General features: G+C 39.6%; 1 protein-coding gene across 1 annotated transcript in view; it reads left to right on the plus strand.

The window, feature by feature from the left end:
• Positions 1-12,765, plus strand: part of LOC127956079 (membrane-spanning 4-domains subfamily A member 4A) — a 26,704-nt gene extending 13,939 nt beyond the window's left edge. The window contains exons 3-8 of the mRNA XM_052553856.1: positions 3,410-3,520; positions 3,616-3,684; positions 4,188-4,325; positions 4,911-5,027; positions 11,399-11,470; positions 11,607-12,765. Of these exons, the coding sequence (XP_052409816.1) occupies positions 3,410-3,520; positions 3,616-3,684; positions 4,188-4,325; positions 4,911-5,027; positions 11,399-11,467 (504 nt within the window). The 3' untranslated portion in view covers positions 11,468-11,470; positions 11,607-12,765. The remainder of the gene's footprint in view (positions 1-3,409; positions 3,521-3,615; positions 3,685-4,187; positions 4,326-4,910; positions 5,028-11,398; positions 11,471-11,606) is intronic.
• The last annotated feature ends 13,019 nt before the right edge of the window (positions 12,766-25,784 follow it).

A 25,784-nucleotide genomic window follows, 5' to 3' on the forward strand; every position in this document is an offset into this window, starting at 1 on the left:
CATCTTTTTGGCACAAGTTTTTCTGTGTCATGTTCTGCTAGTTCTGCAGCACCCATGTTTCACACATACTCCGCCTGCAGTGCATATGCAGTCATTGTGCTTTCACACAGGGCGCGTTTGCAGTCCGCTACTGATACTCGTGGGTTTAGTCCACAAACACAACATTTGTTCATTCTTTTGATACATATATACATATATTTTTTTCAGCATTGTGAGTCTTTTATCACAGAACAGTAACAATCTTTCATAGTTATATAAATTAGTTTAAACTCAGTAAATATAAACAACGCATTATTCATGCACATTACTTCTAGGTTTGTATAATAAGCTGCTCAAGCAAGAGGCAAAACATTTAAACACAATAATTAGCCTACTTTTCTTGTTAAAATATTTAATATTAAAACACAGACAGAAGCAGTCTAGTGAATTTTGCATTTAAATCTTTATCACAAGCAACCCCACGGGTCTTAAAGAACTTTGTTTTTCTGCCTCCATCAAAGTGAATACATAAATTGTTTTCCTTGCTTATCAAAAAGTGCACTTTTTCTTGTTTTAAACCTAGCCAAAAACCAATGTGTTGCGTGTGAAACAGCTTTAATTAGTATACATCTATTGTGAAATGACTGCATTTCAGTGTCAATCCATGATAATTTTTCCCACGAACAATGCGCTTTCACTTTAATTCAGCACATGCAGCACAGCAAAAATAGACTCGGTATGTAAACAATCGCTGCACTGATGCAGACGCACCGCTCCTTGAATGCACTGACAGACCACAACCTTGTGCAGTGTAAACGCTGAAATCCGTTAACATGGGTGCGTAAAAAAATATGCAACGCATACGCACTGCAGACGGAGTATGTGTGAAACAGGCCTTATAACGTAACACCAGAGCACTACTGTGTTTACCCTCACCAGGCCTTACAGTCGCTACATAGAAGTGCAACATTGTAAAGGGTCCGTCTGAAACAGTGTCACGCGGCCGCGGTGCAGCATAATTAAATAATTAAATTAAACACATCAGTATTGGAGTATATTACAAATTTATATCGTAATGAAAACATACACCGGTTTTCGGTATGAACCAGTATACCTCCCAGCACTAGTCTGCTGGTCCTGGCCTTGAGACTCCGCAGTCTCCTCCCTGATGGGAGCAGACTGAAGAAGTTGTGTGATGGGTTAGTGGGATCACCTGTGATGCAGAGGGCTTTACGAGTGAGACAGGTTCCATAAATGTCCTGACACCAATGATCTTCTCAGCTGCTCTCACTATGCGTTGCAGAGTCTTTCGGCAGGACGCATTGCAGGCGCCATACCACACAGTGACGCAGCTCATCAGGATGCTCTCGATGGTGCCTCTGTAGAAGGTGTACATGATGGGGGCCGGGGCTCTGGCTCTCCTCAGTTTGCGGAGGAAGTAGAGACGCTGTTGTGATTTCTAGTCCAGTGCTGCTGTGTTGTTAGTCCAGGAGAGGTCCTCTGTGATGTGCACACCCAGGAACTTGGTTTCTTTCACTCTCTCCACAGTCGCACCATTGACAGTCAGAGGAGCTTGCCGAGTGTGCACTCTCCTGAAGTCAACAACAATCTCCTTTATCTTCTCCACGTTCAGAGAGAGATTGTTGTCACTGCTTCACACGGCCAGGTGTCTCACCTCATTCCTGTAGTTTGTCTCATCTTTGTTGCTAATGAGACCCACCAGTCGTGTCATCTGCAAACTTAATAAAGAGGTTGGAGTTGTGTGACGGTGTGCAGTCATGGGTCAGCAGAGTGAAGAGGAGGGGGCTCAGCACACATCCTTGGGGGGCCCCAGTGTTCAGTGTGATGGTGCTGGATGTGTTGCTGCCGACCCGTACTGCCTGAGGTCTTCAAATCAGAAAGTCCAACAGCCAGTTGCACTGCGAAGTGTTGAGCCCCAGCTGGATCATTTTGTAAATGAGCTGTGGAGGGATGATTGTGTTGAATGCTGAACTGAAGTCTATTAACAGCATTCTGACGTATGTATGAGTCCTTTTTGTCCAGATGTGTGAGTGCTGAGTGGACGGCAGTGGCAATGGCATCATTGGTTGACCGGTTGGGAGGGCGGGAGGCGGGGAGGGCAGACTTGATATGGTGCATGACTAGCCATTCAAAGCACTTCATGATAATAGGAGTGCAACTGGATGGTAGTCATTGAAGCAGGATGGAGACGGCTTCTTCGGGACTGGAATGCTGGTGGTAGTTTTGAAACATGTGGGAACAAAAGCCTGACTAAGTGAGATGTTGAAAATGTCTGTGAAGACATCAGTGAGTCTCTCAGTACACGGCCAGGAATGTTGTATACGGCAGTATATTCCCTCCGTAGATAGAACAGCCGGCACTAAATAATCTTAAATTCCAGCAGGGGTGAGCAGTGTTTGCAGGTGACAACAGCATCGTGGCACCACGCGTCATTGATGTAAACACAAAGCCCGCCGCCCCAGGTTTTTCCTCCCGCGACAAAAGCTCTGTCTGTTAGATAGCACGTCAGCTGGTCAAGCTGTATAGCGCCGTCTGGAACACTTTTGCTAAGCCATGTTTCCATGAACACAAAAACACAACAGTCTCTTTCAGTCCTCTGAATTGAACGTAGTAGTTGAAAGCAGTCGTTTATTGTCCAAATAGCGTACGTTAGCCAGTATGATGGTGGGGATAGCTGGCTTGTGTGGGTTAGCCGTTATTCTAGCCTGCTTCCTCTCACAACGCTTGTGGCGCCTTCACTCTGGGGGAGATGCAGTAGTGGGGGTCAGTGATGGTGTAGGCCTCAGGAGCAGACCAAGGTCCCGCAACTCTTCGGCGTGCGCCGAGTTTAACTCTAAAAATGTGGTTCTGCCGACATCCAGCAGAAACCCATGGCTGTATGCGCACTTAAAGACAAGTAGACATGATAAAGACGTACAAAAACACTGCGACTCACAAGACAAAAAACACGAAAACACCGTCGGGAGCATGAAAAGCCGCTGTGTGTGGAAGCAATGACAAAAAAAAAAAGAAGGAAGTTAGCAAATATATACATGAATACATTTTAAAGAGGAGCTGTGCACACATAAAGCATACACAATATTTATTGAAGAATGAGACTTATTGTATTGGTGGTAGTGCAGGAAATACACCAGTATAAGATCAGGTTTATCAGTTACAGAGTAAAATAGTAAAGATTACAGTGTGTCAGTCACAGAGAAGAATGTTGTAGGAGCTGCAAAAAATGGACATCTGCGAATACAAATGACATTCCTACAATCATAATTCCACACTTGCAAAATATATTTTTGGGGATATTTTTCTAGTACAATCATAAGTCCATAACTACAGCAGCCATATTGTATATTTAATATTTTCCCGCTTTATGAAAGACTCTCATGTTACTCACACTTCTTTTTGTGCCCCACAGACGGTCCAGATAATGATCGGTGTGATGACTTTCCTGTTTGGCATTGTGTCTACAGTTTATGCAGTACCCATCTTTGTCTATACTGGTGTTCCTTACTGGGGATCATTCATCGTAAGAAACCACTATACAATTAAGTGTACTGTCTTATAAAACGAGGTACATATTTCAACCCAAACCTCAATTTTGTCCTTTCTCTCTCTTCTCAGTACATTGCCGCAGGTTCACTCTGCATTGCTGCAGAAAACAAAATTAATTCACCTTCCAGTTTGTGTTTGGTATGTACACAACACTTATTTTGGGGTCTTAGCACCAGCTGGAAGTACAGAAATAGTGTTCTGTTGTGATTGTACTGATTTTCTAGAACTCGGGGAACCATGGCTGAGTAGAAAACTCAGGGGCCCATGGCGGAATGGCCTCGGATCCCTTAATGAAGCAATATAAAATATATATGTATGGTATAAAGTGGTATATACACAGGATATTTTGAGTATTGACACCAAATGGCATCAAAGTTGCACATGTAGGAGGTGCTTCAACTCCTCAACACTGTAACTGTAGGATTGTTAATGTTGAAAATGAATATGAATCTTCATAATATGAAAATAATAATATGAAAACATGGCCGCTATCAGTCAATCATCTTTCAGCTAATAAAAACGTCAAAAGTGCATTTTTATTACACTTCATATACTTTTCTATGTACATTAACATGGTAACACAATTTTTTAAAGTCTTTCTTTTTTATTAATCTGTTTTGTGTTTTTTTTTCTGCCTATAGGTGAATGCTTCACTGGGAATGAACGTTTTCAGTACGATAACCGCAGGCATTGCCATTATTTTACTTTCACTAGACTTTGTTATATGGCCATACCATTACTGCGATGATTCTTCCTGTTATTTAGAGGAACAGTATGATGTATGTCATCAACTTTTATATTCACAATTAACATCAAATTGTGTCAAAATGAAAATGTTATTTAATATTTACCATAAGATCACTGTGTGGTCAGTACACAAGCCTTAATAAGCACTCTTCTGTTCACTGTTTTTATCTGGCATTTCAGAAGTAGTTTAAAGTATATAATATACATATTTTATATATAATTGTAAACTCAGTCTAGTTTGACATATCAGGGCCAGATTTACTAACAGCTTGTGCCAGTGCAAACCCTAATTTGGCGTTAATAAACTTCTGTCAACATTTACTAAAGACAGTAAAATATTAGCAATGTAAAGGACAGTTTTTTGTGGCTAACGTTACTGCATATGCATTTATTGGTAAGTGTTTCCCTTTCAGGCACAAAATTATTTAAATTAATCATGCAACATAATTAACTAAGGTTTGTGCTGTCAAGCTAATTTGCCTTTTTAGTAAATCTGGCCCTAAAATTGTAATATAAAGCTTCACAGATGGTTGATTCTGGACTGCTGAACTCTGATTGTACAAGTGTGAGTAGAAATGATAATGGATTATTTGTGTTAATGTTGATTTTTCTCTCAGACTCTCTTCAGGGGAATCAGAGGGGTATTAATGTTATTCGCCGTGTTCGAGTTTATCATCTCCATCTGTCTGTCAGCATTTGCCTGTAAAGCCAATGCCTACAGTTCTCCTGCTCTGGTAAGTTATGAGCCAAATACTCACAAACAAGAAGTTTGAAAAGTGCTTGTGTTAACTGAACTGATATGTATATAAAAAGGAAATAGTTACTTTTGAAGCTGTTGAAACTTGGGTTCACGCTTTACAAGAACCGACAAACACTATGTTACAATACAAATATTTATTATAGTTCTTTAATCTCAAATTCAAGTTCTCCACTTGTAAAATTGAGTTTTATTCTCCTGTCCACAGAAATGTTTGAAATGAATGTTTGAAATGTTTTATGTCAATGTAAGTGAACTCAGCACACATCGTGTTCCCAAACATTAAACCTGCAGCACTTGCGTTTCCCTAAAAACATACTGCATAAAACTTTAATTAAATTTCATGCCACATGGTTTTACATGCATAAATTTAACCTATTATTAACACAAATTCAAAATAAACTAAAATAGTCTGTAATGTTGTTGCATATGGTATATAACACAAATATTTGTTGTTCATATTGATGATTAACTACTCTCTCTGTCACACATTTCTGCCATATTTGTAGATTTTAAACGCCTATTATGTATATTTGTCATTCTTATCAAAGCGCTGACCAACACACAATGTGTTCTGAGCAATTTTAGCTGTTAAGAGTGTGCACAGACCTGCAGTTTGAATTTTAACCGTATAGTAAGTTGAACCAACATCACAAAAAGTGACGTAGATGTGTAATCTGGAGCAGTGATTAGCGACCGTGGCTGGAGAGTATGTATCTACTTCATCAGATTTCTGAGATTTTCCCAGTATTATTCATGAGAATGAACTCTTATGATCCAATCACTGTGCTGTGATATGTTGAGGACGTCTTACAGCGTAGAACTCAAATCTCATGAAAGAGCAAAGACTACTGATTTAACTAAAACCAGTTTGGGCTGTCAATGGGGGACCTGAGTTCCAAACAAAGACATGAAGATGCATCTTAAAGTTCCTTGATGCTTTTTATTTACTCAACAATTCCATTAATGTTCAATAAATGTTGAGCATGTTAAGTGCAGACAAGTACATTGGTATTTCCATGTGCGTGTATGTGGTCTTAAAACAAGCATTGAAAATGAAGTCGACAGGTTCAGTAAAATATCATGAATGTAATACAATGCTTCTCACTAGTAATTTTTTCTAGTTGTTTATGTACAATGAATGTTTTTCCTGAGGTAAATGTGACTTTAACCGACATTGTTCATGTGTTTTACTGACGTCTGGGGTAAAAAAATAAATACACATTTGATGATTAAAATTGACAGAATTTGAAAGCTGATATTTTGTTACTTTTATTCAGAAATAAAGTACAAAACTCATTGCGATTATTGGATGGCAGGTGTGCTTCAAAATGTAAAAATGTATGTACGTGTAGCTGGTGCAACCAGCCCTTGATCTCGAGGATGCCCCCTAAAAATATCATTACAAGCGACTCTGTATTGTAAATAATATAATGGACATATACTTTACCTGTGTAAGTAGTAAAACAATATAAGTGCAAAAAAGTGTTTCAAGTTCAGAAATGTTTTAAATCCCCCCTCCCTTGCCTCACAGTGGTTTGGTCCACTGCCTGCTTTCTCCCTTTACCTCACTGATAAAAACGAGTCCAATACGAGAGAGCAAAGTTCCTTAGTAGTTATGTGTAAGTAAATTAGGCTGTCAAGGCTATTTTATTCTTTATCTTTAATACAGATCATGCTGGATCATAATAAATTAGTCATGACAAAAATATGATGTATTTTTCTTATGAGTGATTTATATGGTTACCATTTAAAACTTTAGCTTGTCATTCACTACAACTAACACTGCGATAAGCCTGTGCGTGAACTTATATTAGGCTAATATTGAACTACTGATGTTTTGGGCTTTGCTCAGTACAATGTTAAGGGGCAGATCAGTGGGCGCTCGTCAGCTGTGGATGAGAAAGAACCGCTAAAGGATAAAGTTATTTCCTTAACATCATCTGATCCGAGGCCAGTGCACTGCTGGGTTCGGCCCAGGAAAAGCAGGAGATGTCTGAGGATGACGAAGAAGCTGAGGCTGAACCTTCCCAATCCTCCTGCCCTGTGTATGACGAGCTGTTGGAGGTTAGGGATTGTGCCATGGAGAGGCTAGACTTGCAGTGGAAGCGGGCTAAGAAAGTGACACCGCAAGGTCTCAGGTCTATAAGCTAAACACGAGGGTTTTTTCTCCCTTGTTGCTACTAGGGATCTGTTGAAAGCGTTCCTTCAACAAGCTTATGTAAGAGCAAACAGTAGCCCCTGTGTGACAGGCCAAGGCTTAATATGATGCTAGACTCTACGTCGTATCCCTTTAAAGGAATCTATTCTTGATTCCAAGTTTTGAACTCTACCCCAGGCCCAGGAGTCTGGCCCTAACAACGTAAGGGATAATGTCACGCACAGCTATCTAAATGTCCCAGGGGCAACTCTGATGGAAATGGTAGAGTTGGTACTTACTGCTTGCCATGGTTCTGGCCTGCACTCTCCTCAACATGGCAGCGTAGGTATACTGTTCCCCATAGTGACTCCTAGAGGACACAGTTTAAAGTTCCCTTGAAAGGGAACGTCCCAGGTTACTTATGTGACCATGGTACCCTAAGTAGGGAATGAGACACTGCGTTCTCTAGCTTCATGCCATGCTTTGGACGCAAGTTTCAGACGAAAAAGTGAATCACTTGTTCTCCTGGCGCCTATTTATACTATAGTATCACCGGTAGTGATCCCATGGGCTGTCGCCGGTCAACATGTTGTTGGTGTTTTTTCAGTGTATGCTTCAGACACAGATCACAACGAGGTGTTCCCCATAACGATCCCTAGAGGACGCAGTGTCTTGCTCCCTACACAGGGAAACCCTGGTTACATAAGTAACCTGAGACATTTATGTTAGATTAAATTTATGTGCCTGCTCCCTGGGGTCCGTTCTTCGTACTAGCTGGATTTGATTGTTGATGATTTCGCTTGATCTTGGATTATTTGGTTCTTCGAAGCTCATCCGGAGTTGTTGTCATAAAAACAGGTCTATAAGCTTAAACCTGCTCGAGAGGATTAGATCATATCTTTTTAAGCAGAACCGATACTTAACCCTCTAAGCGCCAAATTTTTATTCCCTACCACTAGATGGCAGACATGTAGTACTTCGATTCGTCAGCTCGCCTTGGCTACTGCAATTTTCCTCTGTATATTTACAATAAAACGAAATAGGATATCAAATACCACTGCCTCCTTTCATTTTCACTTAAACATAATAGCTGCAGAGATGTACTTAGTTGAGGGAAATGTGTATATACAGCCATTACAATGAAACAAAATATAATATCAATTGCCTATTTTTATTTTCATTTTAACATATAGATAAACTGAATACAGAACAAAGATTGTCTGTTAGATTTACCCAAAACTAATAATATTTTATGTTTAACTACTAAAGAGACATCAGAGCCAGCGGCACACATCAGAAGGTCTAGCCGAGGTGAGGCTGCTCTTGGCAGATACATGATAACTGAGCTCCCGCTGATTGCATGGAGCTGACCGTCTCCGAAATCGGTGAAACACATTTTTAAATAGGCGCGGTCTTTATAAATAAACTGCAGATTTGTGTTTTAAACAACTACATTCTTGCATGAAATATTTTTAAAGGTACATTTCATGACAAAATAACAGTAATATTTTGAAAATTATCAGAATAAATGGTGGTTGAAATCACAATGCTATGGAACTCAACCAATCAGGATGTTTAGCGCCCAAGTCCCGCCCCTGAAAGTTCCAGAACTTTGAAAAAGTACCACCTCACCAGCAGAGACTTTCTGAGGGGCATGTTTTTACCCAGAACTTTATATAGTTCCTGGTTCCTGTGGTGGAAACATATCAAGTACCAGCTCAAAGTCCCTAGTTCCTGGATAAAGTTCCAGTGGTGGAAAATAGATGGACGCAAATGAGACCGGAAGCTAGACCCACAGAATTTACAAACGGCGGCGCCCATTTTTACGTCAGGAAAAAGGTGGATACTCTCAAGAACTATAAACTGTGTCACTTAGATATCTGATTGGGCAGATAGCTGGTCAACTGATCAGAAAATAGCATGCATCTTACTATGGCACATAATAAGTTACTACATTTTACTTTTTTTTTTCCCCCTGATCATTTGGAATGAGAAAAAAAAAACTAAACAAAAACAAAACAACAACATGCAATTAGATTCAAACATTCTTTCAATGTCTATTATTTCTTGAAAATTACTGATGAACTGATCAAAAGTAGGCTACGGTTCACATGCGTTTTACTACTATGTAGTAGTTATATAGTGATAATTTAGTCATTTTCTTGTCTTTTCATATAAAAAAAAAAAATTATATATATATATACCTGGCTATGCGTTCTATAGTAGACGAACTGAGACTTGTCATGGCACTTGTATACTGTTGTTGTTCTCTTGTTGACCTGACTGCTTCTATTGTTCTCATTTGTAAGTCGCTTTGGATTAAAGCGTCTGCTAAATGATTAAATGTAAATGTACTTCATCCTGTTTTATTGTTGGCTTCCTCTTTTCTGGTCACTTGGAATGAGGATAAAAAGACACATACACACAAAATAAATGCAAATAAGTTCAAACATCAATTCAATATCTACTATTTCCGGAATATTATGAAATTTGAGATGGCTTCCCCCTGATCACATCATAATATGCGAATAAGATGAGTATATTAACACCCTAGATAAACTTTCGGTCATGCCCAACATTTTTTCTCATTTACAGTGGAGCTTTATTTTTAAACCGTTTCAAGCCACAAGCTTTTGAAAAAATACAGCATTTTTTTTCCCAAAAAACCCTGGTGCCTAAAGGGTTAAAATCTGTCCCAGCCACCACTAATTTAATACAATAGTAACCTACTGATCCAGGGACAATCATTAAAAAATAATAATAATTTAAAAATGAATTTACCGGATTTGCGTCATCACGGATATCACACTCCCGAGTCAAATACGCAAAGTCTGAACTACCGAGGATGCAACTCCATAATCAGCGGGCTGTGAATTGAGAAACAAACGCAGACCTACATCACCAGACTATTTGCCTAATCTTCCCGGTACTTTAGATCGTGGTGGAAACACAGAAAGCAACAGGTCTGGGGGGAAAGTTCAGTAGAAACGTGGCATTAGATCAGCAAAGACATCATTATTGATGATGCTGTTCGTCAAAGCCACAAACTCATTTAACCTGTCCAAAACCAAATGACTTCTGAGTAAAAGGAAACCTGTACTGTATGAACTCTCATCAACTTGCTGCGTGAGTGTCAACATGTCTTCGACAATTTCACAGATTTCTACTGGATTTTTCAAAACATTATGCTAAATCGTCTGTCTATTAATGATTGTTTATTACGGTCAAGTGTGAGTGATGTCACTTCCCAATGCAAACACGCCCAATAAAATGGCCCCACCCCTTGTCACTTGATTGACAGGTTTCTGTGTAGACGTCAGAAATTCAAATGCAAAAGGAATTGCGATTCCATTTGAGTTTTGGCAGTAGTGAAAAAGCAAATGTGGTAATTAATATTTCTTTTTAAATATGACAGACTCATGGCTCGTAAGACATGAGAATTGCATTTGCAAATGGACTTAGCTTTTCAATTTGAAATTTGGCACTCACTGTGCGTTCGCGAAAAAGCAAAAGGTAATGCGCGATTTGCATTTGCGTTTGGATTGTCACATTTTATGCGTCCACAAATTGAAAAAGCAATTGCAAATACAATTTGCAATTCCTTTTGAATAATGTACGGAATATAATTCCCTACATAGCCCCTTTTACACCAACCCATGAACACACAATTATGTCAGATAACTCAATCCAGCCATATTAATCATCAACAACAGGTGTGTTCAAAGATCCGAATTAGCCAGATCCTGATTAGCGAGATGATATCATCTTGGGTTACGTCTACATTAATCTGGATACAATTTAAAATGAAAAAAAAAAATTAGCTTTCACCTCTGTAGGACTGTGATATAAAGAGTGTATAAAGTAACACATCTGTACCAATAGTGTAAAAGTGTACAGCACATAACGGGCACAATAGTTGATGACTCATAATGATTTGATTTCATCATATTTACAGTAGGTGTGTGTGTGTTTGTTTCGTCATCTCCATGACTTTAGTTCAGTTCTTTGTGTTTGATTGTTCAGACTCATCGGGATTAGTTCTACTTGTGTGTCGGATTAAATTCTTATTGAAAATGTATTTTCTTCCTCCTGCATTTGTATTCAGCTACTGAAACTGTGATACTGAAACTGTCTGCTGATGTTATTACATTTATGGCATCTCACAGTAAGAAGGAATTAAACACTATATGTTTTTTTTTAAACCATAGGTGCAGTTTGCGCAGGTTTTATCACCTCAGTCCTCTGATTTCACGCGTTTCCATGATCTTAACAGCTAAGAGGTAAGAAAATCTTGGTCCCCAGTTTAACTGGACTTTGAGTAAAATGGTGGTTAAAGAAAAAAAAAAAAAAATATATATATATATATATATATATATATATATATATATATATATAAATGTTTTTTTTTTTTTTCAGATACCTGTGGCAAGCAGCTCTTCCATTAATCACCAGACTGCAGACACTCCTCCACAATACAGTGAATCCAAATAAATATGAATAAGTGGGCTGTTACCTTATGAAACAAAATATATGGGAATGTATTAGAACAGTGGTCCCAAACCTGTCCTAGAGGACCCCCTGTCCTGAACCTTTTGTATGTCTTCTTCATCTAACACACCTGATTCCACTCATCAGTTCAATAATAGAGACTGTGAAAACTAAATATGGTGTGTCCGATTAGGGAGACATACAAATGTGAAGTGAAAGTTGTGACATTTGCCAAGTATGGTAGCCCTCGGAATTGGTGCTCTGCATTTAACCCATCCAAGTGCACACACACACAGCGGTGAGAAGGGAACACACCGTGAACACACGCCTGGAGCAGTGAACACACACACACACAGCAGTGGGCAGCTATAGATCCAGCACCCAGGAAGCAACAGGGGGTTCAGTGCCTTGCTCAGGGGCACTTCAGTCATTGGTATTGAGGGTGGAAGAGAGCACTGTTCATTCACTCCCTCCACCTACAACTCCTGCCAGCACCGAGACTCGAACCAGTGACCATCTGGTAACTAGTCCGGCTCTCTAACCATTAGGCCACAGCTGCCCCATGTGCAGGGCAGTGGGTCCTCCAGGACAGGTTTGGGAACCACTGTATTAGAAAATATAATGCGATATATTACATAATATACTTATATATTGTTATCTTATATCTTTCAACATACTACAGTATATATCGCAACACAATTTGAAATGTATTAGCTTTATTAGAACATTCAATTTCCATTTCAAAAGTTAATTATTAGGTTCACATATAGCTCAGCACAAACTTTTCTCTCACTTTATTGTTGTCACATTGCATAGTCACACATTCAGTATATGAAAATATGTGTGACCTATAAAAGAAAACTACTGGAAAAATTAAAAGTTTTGGACTTTTAGATGATCAGATGTCTGGTTAGAATCATTGCAACATTATGTGTGTGCACATACTCACGGTATCATTTTATCACATATATATCTAGATATTGCAAAGAATGTTATTGAGGACATACATAATGTATTAGGTAATCAATAATGTACTATTCACTGTATTTTCAATATACATTAAACATTGATTGTTAATATATGACAATGTTTTCATTACATATGGGTTGTGGTCCTGCCATTGTGTGTGATGCTTTTACGAGACACATTTGTTTTCCCAACGTCCATTATATCTAATTGTCTTGTTTATTCTTATTAAAAAGGGGGACATGACAGCTAAGAAAAAAACACTTGATCAGATAATAATTGGCACATTTTGTATAGTATGATTATTGTATTAGTTACTTTTTAAATGGATGGCAATCAAATTAAAGTTACATCTGAAAAGTATTTTAGATTACCAAAGTAACTACTTTGAATTGTCAAAGCATCCTAAGCTCAAGTTCTGCTCACACATTTCATACCACTTGCATATGTTTACATAAACTCAACAGGCCAAAATAAATGAACTTACTGAAACCCCACACAGAGTTTACATACCCTTGAACCTGAACACTGTTGTTTTCTGGATGATCCACGACTGTTTTTGTTTTGTGGTAGTTGTTCACGAGTCCCTTGTTTGACCTGAACAGTTAAAGCATGTATTCTATATTATGCAGTAAAATACATTTTAAATGTAACCTTCCCAACCCTGCTAATAAACAAAGTCACAAATCACAGGAAAACAGAAACAAACTAGGTACATATGCATAACAATGTTTGTTTTGGTAAATAAATACAGTAGAGGTCCGTTAGTGATTAATTTGGAGCCAAAGTATGCGCAGTAGAGATTAATTTGGAGCCAGAGTCTGCACAGTAGAGATTTGTTTGGAGCCAGAGTCTGCGCAGTAGAGATTTGTTTGGAGCCAGAGTCTGCGCAGTAGAGAGTCAGAGTCTGCGCAGTAGAGATTCGTTTGGAGTCAGAGTCTGCGCAGTAGAGATTCGTTTGGAGTCAGAGTCTGCGCAGTAGAGATTCGTTTGGAGTCAGAGTCTGCGCAGTAGAGATTTGTTTGGAGCCAGAGTCTGCGCAGTAGAGATTTGTTTGGAGCCAGAGTCTGCGCAGTAGAGATTTGTTTGGAGCCAGAGTCTGCGCAGTAGAGATTTGTTTGGAGTCAGAGTCTGCGCAGTAGAGAGTCAGAGTCTGCGCAGTAGAGATTCGTTTGGAGTCAGAGTCTGCGCAGTAGAGATTCGTTTGGAGTCAGAGTCTGCGTAGTAGAGATTCGTTTGGAGCCAGAGTCTGCGCAGTAGAGATTCGTTTGGAGCCAGAGTCTGCGCAGTAGAGATTCGTTTGGAGCCATAGTCTGCATAGTAGAGATTTGTTTGCAGTCAGAGTCTGCGCAGTAGAGGTTCGTTTGGAGTCAGAGTCTGCGCAGTAGAGATTCGTTTGGAGTCAGAGTCTGCGCAGTAGAGATTCGTTTGGAGTCAGAGTCTGCGCAGTAGAGATTTGTTTGGAGCCAGAGTCTGCAGAGTAGAGATTTTAAAATGACATTCACAATGCTGACTCTATCCACATGGATGTGCTTTTAGAGTGAAATGCAACCTTCACATAATCAGGGAGTTTTTATTTTCATTTCTAATCGTTTAGTTTTAAAGTAGACATTTCAAGATTTATGTGTATATATATATATATATATATATATATATATATATATATATATATATATATATATATATATATATATATATATATATTTTTCATGTATGTGAGGCACCCTAATTCTAAGTTATTTCATAATCAGAAAAAAGTGATCAAGAGGGCACCTACCTGTCATGCATGTGTATTAATTTTCCACACAAACACTTGAATATGAGTAGAAATAGACCACATTTATTTTAGGTTACAATAAGGGATCCGCATTAAAAATAAACCTTCACAAGTCTACAACCGACACAGATGCAGTTATAACCTGTATCTTGCACACTGATATTCTAAGGAATAGTATACACTCCTGCATTTCAATGCGGCTGCAAATTTGTTTTATTGTCTTATTATTAGTATTTTTTAAGTTGTATATAGATGTTCAAAAGCAAGTAAAGGTGGCTCCCTATAAAATCATTGAATCACTCTTCTTACACTGTCTGCCCTCAAGTTTAAAAGTGAGGATGTTTAATAATCCGTCCAGTTTCAATGTTTTAGCTAAATCTCGGCTAGGTTTAATTTATTTACATGTAGCCTAGCACCTTAATATTGCAAGCTGGTGTTTCTTATATTAATAACATGTATTGTCTTAATGACACTTGTTGGCAGCACAAACAGTTCTACAGTTTCCATGTAGATTCATTAGTAAAGGTTAATGACTACTTTCCAGTAATTTAATCCCGTCATTCTTCGTCAAAGTCAGAGTCTCGATTTGTAAATACACAGAGTCTCTGTTCTACTAAGGTTTTATCTCCAAATGCTGTAAGTGCTGTGCCGCAGATGGTGAGGATGGCCTTCAAATATGCGAGGTCTTTAGCAAACAAATCTTTTATTTTAAATTACTTTTTCATCACAAATTTGCTTGTTTTTTTGTTTTTTGTGACTGAAACATAGATAAAACGGGATGAACTTTCATCTCTTGGTAAACTTTCTCCACCTGATTGTGCTTTTTTTTTTAGCACTCCTAGACTTTCTGGTCATGGTGGTGGTGTTGCTACGGTTTTTAAAACAAATTTTAAAAACAAAAAATTAAATAGAGATGCGTGCTTTAGCTTTTAGATATAGTTAATGAGAGTTGATATAGGGCGTCCTGTATTATGTGCACTGGTTTACAGGCCTCCGATATTCAACAAGGACTTTATGTGACGATTGTGTACCAGAGAGACAGAGGAGAGAGTAGATCAAATTGCAGATGTTTATTGTACAAGGGTAATCCAAATTGTGGTCAAACAAGCCAAGGTCAAAGCCAAACAGACAGTCCAAAATAAACAAACAAATAAACAAAGGAGGTAACAGGAAAGGGAACTTGGAAGACAAGAGGTTAGGGTGAATCCCGGAAGACCAGAAGACGAAGAAGAATCTTGGATGACGAGAAGACTGATAACACGAAGGGTAAGGACTCCATACAAACAACAGGAAAAGACTGGAATAAATAGGGAGGCTAATGACAATAGAGTGCCTGCACCTGGTGCAATTAACAGGAGTGCAATTACTGTGAAGACAGGACGAGACTAGAGGAATTCTAGTGCCTACGGTGAAGTGTCTAATGGGAAGTGAGCCCACTAGTGGACACCCAGGGAAACAGAGACTAGACAGCGTGACACTTTATTCAACAATTGTCTCGCTGTGATAGACAGCGAGATTCTAGGAGACTTTAAAATTCACATTTGCTGTCCATCTAAACCGCTAGTGAACATTTTTATCCCCCATTGAATCATTAAATCTGTCACAAATTGTTTCCAGTCCTACTCATAATTTGGGACACACATTGGATCTGGTGTTCTCATATGGCTTCCCCACAACAAACCTGAGAGTGATTGATGCTCCTTTTTCAGACCATTTGCCAATTGTGTTTCAAATTGTTTGTGATTCCCCCACTTCCATATGCTCTCAGCCTGGAAGTTATTCCCATTTTATTCAGCCGTCCACTACCAGTTTATTTTGAAAGCACTATCATGCACACTCTGTGGATATTGCTGCCCTAAACAAATGAAACACTGAGATGGTGTAAAGCCATCAAAATATGATCCTCCACTGAGCTGTTCACCAACAAATTTGTTAACTTGTTTTCATCTAATTTCCTCTGTACAGCTAGCTGATTTTAGACTTTCTTTAAGAGTTTGATGTCATCTCGGCTCGTCTTTTTAAGGAAGTATTTGCAACCCTGAGTTTGGCCATAACTATGTAAGGTGAAAAATGATCAAAGACTTCTGTTTTTCCTGTCCCAAACTATCTTGAGTAACAAAAGGCCCATTTGGCATTCCTGATGGCATTGAAGTGATGATATCAATCAAGGCCTGTAGGCCAGCATGTGTTTATATCGGGGGTCTGCTAATTGTCACTCCTTTCGCACAATGGGTGAAGCTGTAATCTGCTGATTGGTCAGGTTGAATGTCTCACATCTGGGTTTCAGTCACATGGTCAAGGAAGGGATAAAAGAAGACTGTGAATGTTGCTCTAGGCTTTTTCTCTCTTCTGGCTTTTCTTTGCTGAATCTTTCCTTTACTGGAGCTCTCTCCCTCTATTTCTCCCTCTCTCTATCTCCCCCTCTCTCTTTCATTCTCCGGTAATATTTTACATACATGTTGGGTACAATTAACTATGTTTTACCATCCTTCATCTATTGTGTAACCAATTCAAGTGTAACCATAACAAACTATTGTTATTAAACCATTTTAATTATGAATTATGTGCTAACTAGTCTTGACTCAATATAAACTTTGAAGTGCTACCTATTGCAATACAATATAGTCACTTAATAGCAACGCTCTCCCACATATTTAGCTATTGTAACTGCGCTTATTTCCGTCGTTGGTATAAGTGGCAGTGGGTGGTAATAGACTAGAAATGTACAGTTTTATAACATCGTGCTGATAACGTTTCTTTAGTCTTTCGGCAATCCTACAGCCTGAACCTCTGTAGGCAAACCACCCTTACAACGGACATCATTAATAGTTCTTTAGCAAATGGAATTGTATCAGCTAGTTTCAAACATGCTTTGGTTCACCCTCTGCTTAAGAAACCTCAACTTGACTCATCTATCCTCAGTAACTTCAGACCTATTTCTAAGTTGCCTTTTATCTCAAAGCTATTAGAGAGAGCTGTTTATCATCAGTTGAATTCCTATATAAGTTTCCTACACAGCTTCTATAGGGTGACAAAAAGAGCAGAACCAGCCGCAGAGAGAAAGCTACAAGAGGCTGTAGAGAGTAAAGCTGCTAAGGCCATGACAGAAGGCCGCGAGAGGTGGTGAAAGAGTAGATGTAATGAATAGGTGTAACGCCACCACCACCAGTATTTGCTTAATTTACCTTAAACTTACAGCATTACATTTTAGCAAAATGCATACATACAGTATTGTTCAAAATAATAGCAGTACAATGTGACTAACCAGAATAATCAAGGTTTTTCGTATATTTTTTTATTGCTACGTGGCAAACAAGTTACCAGTAGGTTCAGTAGATTCTCAGAAAACAAACGAGACCCAGCATTCATGATATGCACGCTCTTAAGGCTGTGCAATTGGGCAATTAGTTGAATTATTTGAAAGGGGTGTGTTAAAAAAAATAGCAGTGTGGCATTCAATCACTGAGGTCATCAATTTTGTGTAGAAACAGGTGTGAATCAGGTGGCCCCTATTTAAGGATGAAGCCAACACTTGTTGAACATGCATTTGAAAGCTGAGGAAAATGGGTCGTTCAAAACATTGTTCAGAAGAACAGCGTACTTTGATTAAAAAGTTGATTAGAGAGGGGAAAACCTATAAAGAGGTGCAAAAAATGATAGGCTGTTCAGCTAAAATGATCTCCAATGCCTTAAAATGGAGAGCAAAACCAGAGAGACGTGGAAGAAAATGGAACACAACCATCAAAATGGATAGAAGAATAACCAGAATGGCAAAGGCTCAGCCAATGATCACCTCCAGGATGATCAAAGACAGTCTGGAGTTACCTGTAAGTACTGTGACAGTTAGAAGATGTCTGTGTGAAGCTAATCTATTTTCAAGAATCCCCCGCAAAGTCCCTCTGTTAAAAAAAAGGCATGTGCAGAAGAGGTTACAATTTGCCAAAGAACACATCAACTGGCCTAAAGAGAAATGGAGGAACATTTTGTGGACTGATGAGAGTAAAATTGTTCTTTTTGGGTCCAAGGGCCACAGGCAGTTTGTGAGACGACCCCCAAACTCTGAATTCAAGCCACAGTACACAGTGAAGACAGTGAAGCATGGAGGTGCAAGCATCATGATATGGGCATGTTTCTCCTACTATGGTGTTGGGCCTATTTATCGCATACCAGGGATCATGGATCAGTTTGCATGTGTTAAAATACTTGAAGAGGTCATGTTGCCCTATGCTGAAGAGGACATGCCCTTGAAATGGTTGTTTCAACAAGACAATGACCCAAAACACACTAGTAAACGGGCAAAGTCTTGGTTCCAAACCAACAAAATTAATGTTATGGAGTGGCCAGCCCAATCTCCAGACCTTAATCCAATTGAGAACTTGTGGGGTGATATCAAAAATGCTGTTTCTGAAGCAAAACCAAGAAATGTGAATGAATTGTGGAATGTTGTTAAAGAATCATGGAGTGGAATAACAGCTGAGAGGTGCCACAAGTTGGTTGACTCCATGCCACACAGATGTCAAGCAGTTTTAAAAAACTGTGGTCATACAACTAAATATTAGTTTAGTGATTCACAGGATTGCTAAATCCCAGAAAAAAAAAATGTTTGTACAAAATAGTTTTGAGTTTGTACAGTCAAAGGTAGACACTGCTATTTTTTTGAACACACCCCTTTCAACTAATTGCCCAATTGCACAGCCTTAAGAGCGTGCATATCATGAATGCTGGGTCTTGTTTGTTTTCTGACAATCTACTAAACCTACTGGTAACTTGTTTGCCACGTAGCAATAAAAAATATACTAAAAACCTTGATTATTCTGGTTAGTCACATTGTACTGCTATTATTTTGAACAATACTGTATAACAAGCGAAAGACTGTATGAGCTGTCTAATGACAGACCACATTATACCATTTAACACAAAGACCGCATAGTTCATGTAGTGAGAAAAACCATTGCAGGCCAATTTTGTGAAGGACAATAATATATAGTTACGTAAACAATAATAGTCACTTACCTGAAGCCTTGTGTGTAGATGGCCATAGTTTGTGAAAACCGTCATCGACTGGACATGAGGAGCATATGTGAAGGACCACCACCAGTAGTTTGCTAAGAGTATAATAGTGTAACCTTGGGTTTTACCTGAAATAGCTTAGAGCCTAATTTTGACAGAAATATGATGAGGATGATCGTGTACATGGCAATAGACGAGGATTAAAGGAATTCTAAACCACCGCATTGAGTAAGAGAGGCCATTAGTTTAGGTTAAATAATAGAGGTAGAATTAGGGTTTTAGCAGCGACTTAAGCATATACACAGATACATAAACATTCTTTAGGCTAGACTCCTGTAATGCCACGCCAGCAGAGGGAGCCCTCGCCCGAGTACTGACTGTGTTCCGCTCCCTCGGCTTCACATGTCATTTCCTTTTTGGTGGAAATTTAAGCATTGCCTTTGCCATGGTTACTTCGCAAAATATTGCCAGCCTGTCTGCCTTACCAAGCGTTATTCCTATTGCCATTGTTTGCCTTCTTGTGTATGATCTTTGCCTGGTTACCCTGTTTTCTGCATTTTGGATTGCCCACGGTTTTGTTGCTTGGATTGGACTGCCTATCTGTGTATGTACTGTTATGAGGTAAGAACGATGGTAGACCAGGGCGGGGTGCAATTAACAGTCTTTAATAAAGCAAATGTTTTCACTGAATAGTTTAGAACAAAAATCACGGGCTTCTATCAGAGCCAAAACAGGAATAGCCGGTTGACTAGGTCTAAGAAAAAAAATACATAAATCTCCACGAGGGCAGAGGCAGGGACCCCGAGATGCAAACAGCCAGTCCAAAAACAGTGAAGACAGCCGGCGGTGTGAATAGCCAAGGGCAGGCGCTGCACATGTACTCTGCAAACAGGCACAGCCGGATAATACACAGTCCAATGACTGTATAACTCACAGTTGCAGCAATGACTTTATAATCCACGGACAGGACAGGACAGGACAGGACAGGACAGGACAGGACAGGACAGGACAGGACAGGACAGGACTAGGAAACAGACGTGTCTCACGAGAGGTCATCGAATAATCCTACAACAAGACAGGGCTAGAAAGAGGGAATAAGAAGCAGAGACAATCAAGGGCATAAGAAGGGACAGGTGAGGAGAAGGGAATGAAAGGGGGAACAGCTGAAAGTGATAATGAGCGGAGGAGTGGATGTGTGTGCACGTGATAGTGTGAGTATGTGAACACAAGAGGGAGACAGTAAAAGAGGAGAAGAAGCCAGGATCATGACATGTACACCTGCCTGCCTAACGTTTATGATTCACTGTATGCTGTTTCGGATTTGTCTGCTGTGGATTTCATTAAAACACTGCACATGGATTCTAACGCCGCCATAGCGCCTTACAACTCCTTTGCACGCTTTATAGAGCTCCATTTAACTGCGAGAACCTGCAGAGGAAACCAATTGCCCCCGAAAATAGAAAATGAGCCAGATCAGCAGGACCATAAAAAGAAGAGATACTCAATGTTAAGCGAAGACCCCAATAGGCTGTGATATGTAAAGGCCACGATAGGCACAATTTCATAAACCGTAATGGACAAACTTATCTGATGACCACCATAGCAGAGTAATGCAATTTGCCACAACAGTCTGTGTAATTTGAAAGCCGCAACAGCCAAGTATGGTATGAGGAACAGTGTGAACCAACACCAGTAGATGCACAAAATAAACAAGCCTTGATTATAGCTTAAAATCTGCATAAAATCAAAACTGACTTTACTGACTAGTGCTCATTGCTAGTCTTGATGTAAACGATTAATCAAATTGTTTGTCTTCGTAATCTTAAATCCAAATCTGAACATTTACTTCCGCTCTGTAATGCATTCATTTTCTGATGATGTCAGTTTGACGACATGGGCAGAATAACCTTAAATATGCCCCTCCAGTCATAAGTTTGCTAAGAGTGAGAGACAGACCAGGGCCCGTATTCATAAAGATTCTAAGAATCCTCTCAGAAAACTCTTAATTTAGCTTAAAAACTTTTATTTGATTGGCTTAGAATGATAAAAAAATTTTCCACTCTTTCCAATTATTTTCCTATTTAAGTGGCGGTATGAATGTTGGTATTTAATGTATCAAATATGGAATCAAAACCAAGAAGGGTGAGAAAGCCAAACTGGACAGAGGAACAGTGTTTACTGTTAGCCCAGTTAGTGGATGAACACATGGCCATTCTTAAAGGAAAATTTGGGCCGGGTGTCACAGCAAGGGACAAGAAGCAGACATGGGAGCGTATAGCACAAACTATTAACGGTTCATTCCCCCTGCTTATGTTCACCGATAAGCCTGCTATATTCATAAATGCAGTTTTTTGAGCCTGCAAGGTGGGAATGTCCAGTGGAAACAAAGTTAACTGCGACACAATAAGATGTCCTGAAAGTGCTGTAATTGTTTGTGTGATCACTCTGCTTACAGAAAGTTGTGACAGACCCAAATCATCACTATTGCATTGTTGCATTTCGTAATGTAGTGATTACTTTAATTTCTGGAGCTATGGCATTTCTGCGCTGTGTCGGAGATGTTAGCACGTCTATAATAAGATCAGTCATAAACATGATCCCTGCACGATCTAATCTATAGCGTCTTATTAACTCACTGTCATCCATTGTCTGCAACACATTTCTTCTGCCTCTTCATCTTTCTGCCATTTTCTCCTCTGCTAGAGAAACTCTTAAGCCTCTTAAAAGTCCTTGTCTGTGCTCCTAACAAGTTTGACCTTAAGACCTCTTTTAAGGGTTAAGATGCTTTCTGAATTACTTTTTTCTTTACTGGGATTTTTTCTTTCATTTTAAGAGTAAACGCCCACATTTCTAAGAATTTTCTTAGAAATTTGTCTTTAGGAGCTACTTTTTGCATTAAGATTCTTTATGAAGGCCCAGGAGCGCAAACAAAACCATGACCTATATTCAATATTCCGTTTCAGCTGGAACTATGTCACTATGTACACTGAAATAAAGTCAGCAGCAGCTTCTGGTTCACATGAACCTTAAGATGTCTGTAGAGCATTTAGCAGAATCTTACGTAGAACTCATAATATCTGCGTTCATAATATACGTCACTTCCTGTTTGTTGCTTCTGTGTGTATTGTGCTTGAGCTCCATCACGTTATTTTATTTTTTTGACAATATTTTCACCTTAAAAATCTATTTTATATACAATTTTCGTTCTTATAACGTGCGAATATATCCTCTGTCGTATTGTAAAACAAAAACAATCAGGTCCCCTTCTATTTTCAATATACATGTTGCCCCTTGGTAATATTATTAGAAAATACGGGATTAGTTTCCACTGTTATGCTGATGATATTCAATTATATATCTTAACGAGACCAGATTAAACATCTAAATTATTTAACATAGTGTGTTAAAATTGTAAAAGATTGGATAAGACAGAGATATTACTTATTGGACTAAAAACAGTAAACGGGATCTAGTAGACTACAGTTTGCAGCTAGACGGATGTACTGTTACTTCCTCTGCAGACAAAAATCTGGGTATTATATTTGACAGCAACTTGTCTTTTGAAAATCATATTTCCCATGTTACAAAAACTGCATTCTTCCATCTTAGAAACATTTCCAAGCTACGAAACATGTTATCTGTTTCTGATGCAGAAAAGCTAGTTCATGCATTCATGACCTCTAGACTTGACTATTTTAATGCACTTCTAGGTGGTTGTCCTGCTTCTTCAATAAACAAGCTACAGGTAGTCCAAAATGCAGCAGCTAGAGTCCTTACGAGGTCAAGAAAATATGATCATATTACCCCAATTTTACAGTCTCTGCACTGGCTACTTATTAAGTTCTGTATCAGTTACAAATCATCATTACTTGCCTATAAGGCCCTAAATGGTTTAGCTCCTGCATACCTACCTAGCCTTCTACCACGCTACAACCCATCACGCTCCCTAAGGTCACAAAACGCTGGACTTTGGTAGTTCCTAGGATAGCAAAGTCCACTGAAGGAGGTAGAGCTTTTTCGCATTGTCTCCCAAAATCTGGAATAGCCTTCCTGATAATGTTCGGGGTTCAGACACACTCTCTCTGTTTAAATGTAATTTTATTAATAAGATTCGTGAGGAACACGTCAGATACTTAGCCTAACTAACACAGATGGACCATAATCAAGTAATCAATCCCATAGTATAAATATCGCTGACTTACCTCTATCCATTGACGGTTTGTCAGCATTTTGGTCCGCACGCATAGCACCATTTCCCAAAACTGAGATTCCTCGTCCGAAGACTCATCCAGCTCTTCTCCAGCCCCTTCACCACAGCCAGCCGTAAGCCGTAAATAAAAAATCTAAAAATTACCTATCGACACCTGTGAATATCTTTCGCATGACCATCGAACTAGCACACCATCCCGACAAAGAATTTACAAATTATCTCTTGTCTGGCCTCAGACACGGGCGTCGTTTGCGAGCTTTTCCAAAACATGGTCTGCCATAATCTCCAATCCGCCCTCGCAGAGCCCAACATAGTAGTTAACCTAATCAAAAAAGAAGTCGAGTCAGGCTTTATGATTGGGCCCTTCAATAAACCCCAAACGTTCAGAGTCAGCCCAATCGGAGTGGCTACTAGAAAATTTTCAGGTAAGAAACGCTTAATAGTAGACCTGTCATCTCCGCATAAATCCACAGTCCCGAGCATCAATAGTTTGATACCTCTTGATGAATTTTCACTCAAATACCAAGACATAGATCAGGCAATCGAACTGATTAAAATCGCCGGCCGAGGAGCCTGGCTAGCAAAAATAGACATCACTTCTGCTTTCAAAGTGATGCCTATCCATCCAGACTTTTGGCACCTGTTCAGGATACGATGGCTCGAGAAATACTATTTCGCCGTCCGGTTAACCTTCGGATGCAAAAGCAGCCCCAAAATTTTCTATATGCTATCCGAAGCCGTTTGCTGGATCCTTTCCAACAATTATGCAATCCCACATATTATCCATCTTTTAGATGACTTTCTGGTCATTTCATCGCCCAAGGCAATCCCAGCCGCCCATATCCTCACTGTCCAAAAAGTTTTTCCGAGCTCGGGATTCCCATCGCTCAGGAAAAAACCATGGGTCCCGCCACAACCATAGAGTTCCTCGGCATCAACCTCGACTCAGCTAAATTTCAGCTCTCCCTGCCAAAGGAAAAGATTGATAGAATAATCCTTGTCTCGTCCACCCTCCTCGACAGCCCATGTTGTTCTAAACGCGAACTTCTTTCTCTGCTCGGGCATTTAAATTTCACCATGCGCCTAATTCCCCAAGGACGCCCATTCATCGCACATCTCCTAACACTCGCATCATCAGTTCACGCGCTCGAGAACCTCATCCCCCTAACCCACGCATGCCGTGACAAACTTAAATTAGGGATCCTGTTCCTTAGACAATGGAACGGGCTTTCTTTTTTTTTAACCATTTAATTTCGTCTCCCATCGACTTACAGCTGTTTACAGACGCAGCTCCCTCAATCGGTTTTCGGAGGTTTCTACCAAGGTCGTTGGTTCGAGTCCACATGCCCCCCCTAGATGCAGGACTCTATCCCCTCGTAGTAGCAGCCTTCCTGTGGGGAAACGAATGGACATCTAAAAGCATCATTGTGTACTGCGACAACAAAGCTGTAGTTCATAATAATAATAATAATAATAATAATTTGTTACATTTATATAGCGCTTTTCTAGACACTCAAAGCGCTTTACATTGTCAGGGGGTATCTCCTCATCCACCACCAGTGTGCAGCATCCACCTGGATGATGCGACGGCAGCCATAGTGCGCCAGAACGCCCACCACACACCAGCTTACTGGTGGAGAGGAGACGGAGTGATGAAGCCAATCAGCAGATATGGGGATCAGTGCATAAACAACGGCCATTCTCACTCCCCCGCCCTCATGCCTCTCCTTAAATGTCTAATATGGATCGCAGCATGCGACCAATTTATAATTATCGCAAAGCACGTTCCAGGTACAGAAATCCAAATTGCTGACTCCCTGTCTCGTTTTCTGTTTCAGAAATTCAGGACGCTGGCTCCAGAGGCGGACTAATTCCCCACTCCAGTTCCTCACTATTCAGAATTAATATTCCCGTAACCCACACTCTAAAACCACTCCTCGAAGCATCGCTTGACTGTATTCTCCAAGCAGTCTCTCCCAGAACCCTCCAGTCATACGTGACTGTGTGGAGATGCTTTAAGTCATTTCACCTCACTTATAACATCCCTTTCCCTGATTTTTCCTTACTCTCCATCATCTCTTTCATTTCGTTCCTCAACGGCGCCAAGTGTCTTCAAGTCGGATCCATTAAAAGCTACCTGAGC

The sequence above is a fragment of the Carassius gibelio genome, chromosome B4 (genome assembly GCF_023724105.1).
Source record: "Carassius gibelio isolate Cgi1373 ecotype wild population from Czech Republic chromosome B4, carGib1.2-hapl.c, whole genome shotgun sequence".
Lineage (NCBI taxonomy): Eukaryota > Metazoa > Chordata > Actinopteri > Cypriniformes > Cyprinidae > Carassius > Carassius gibelio.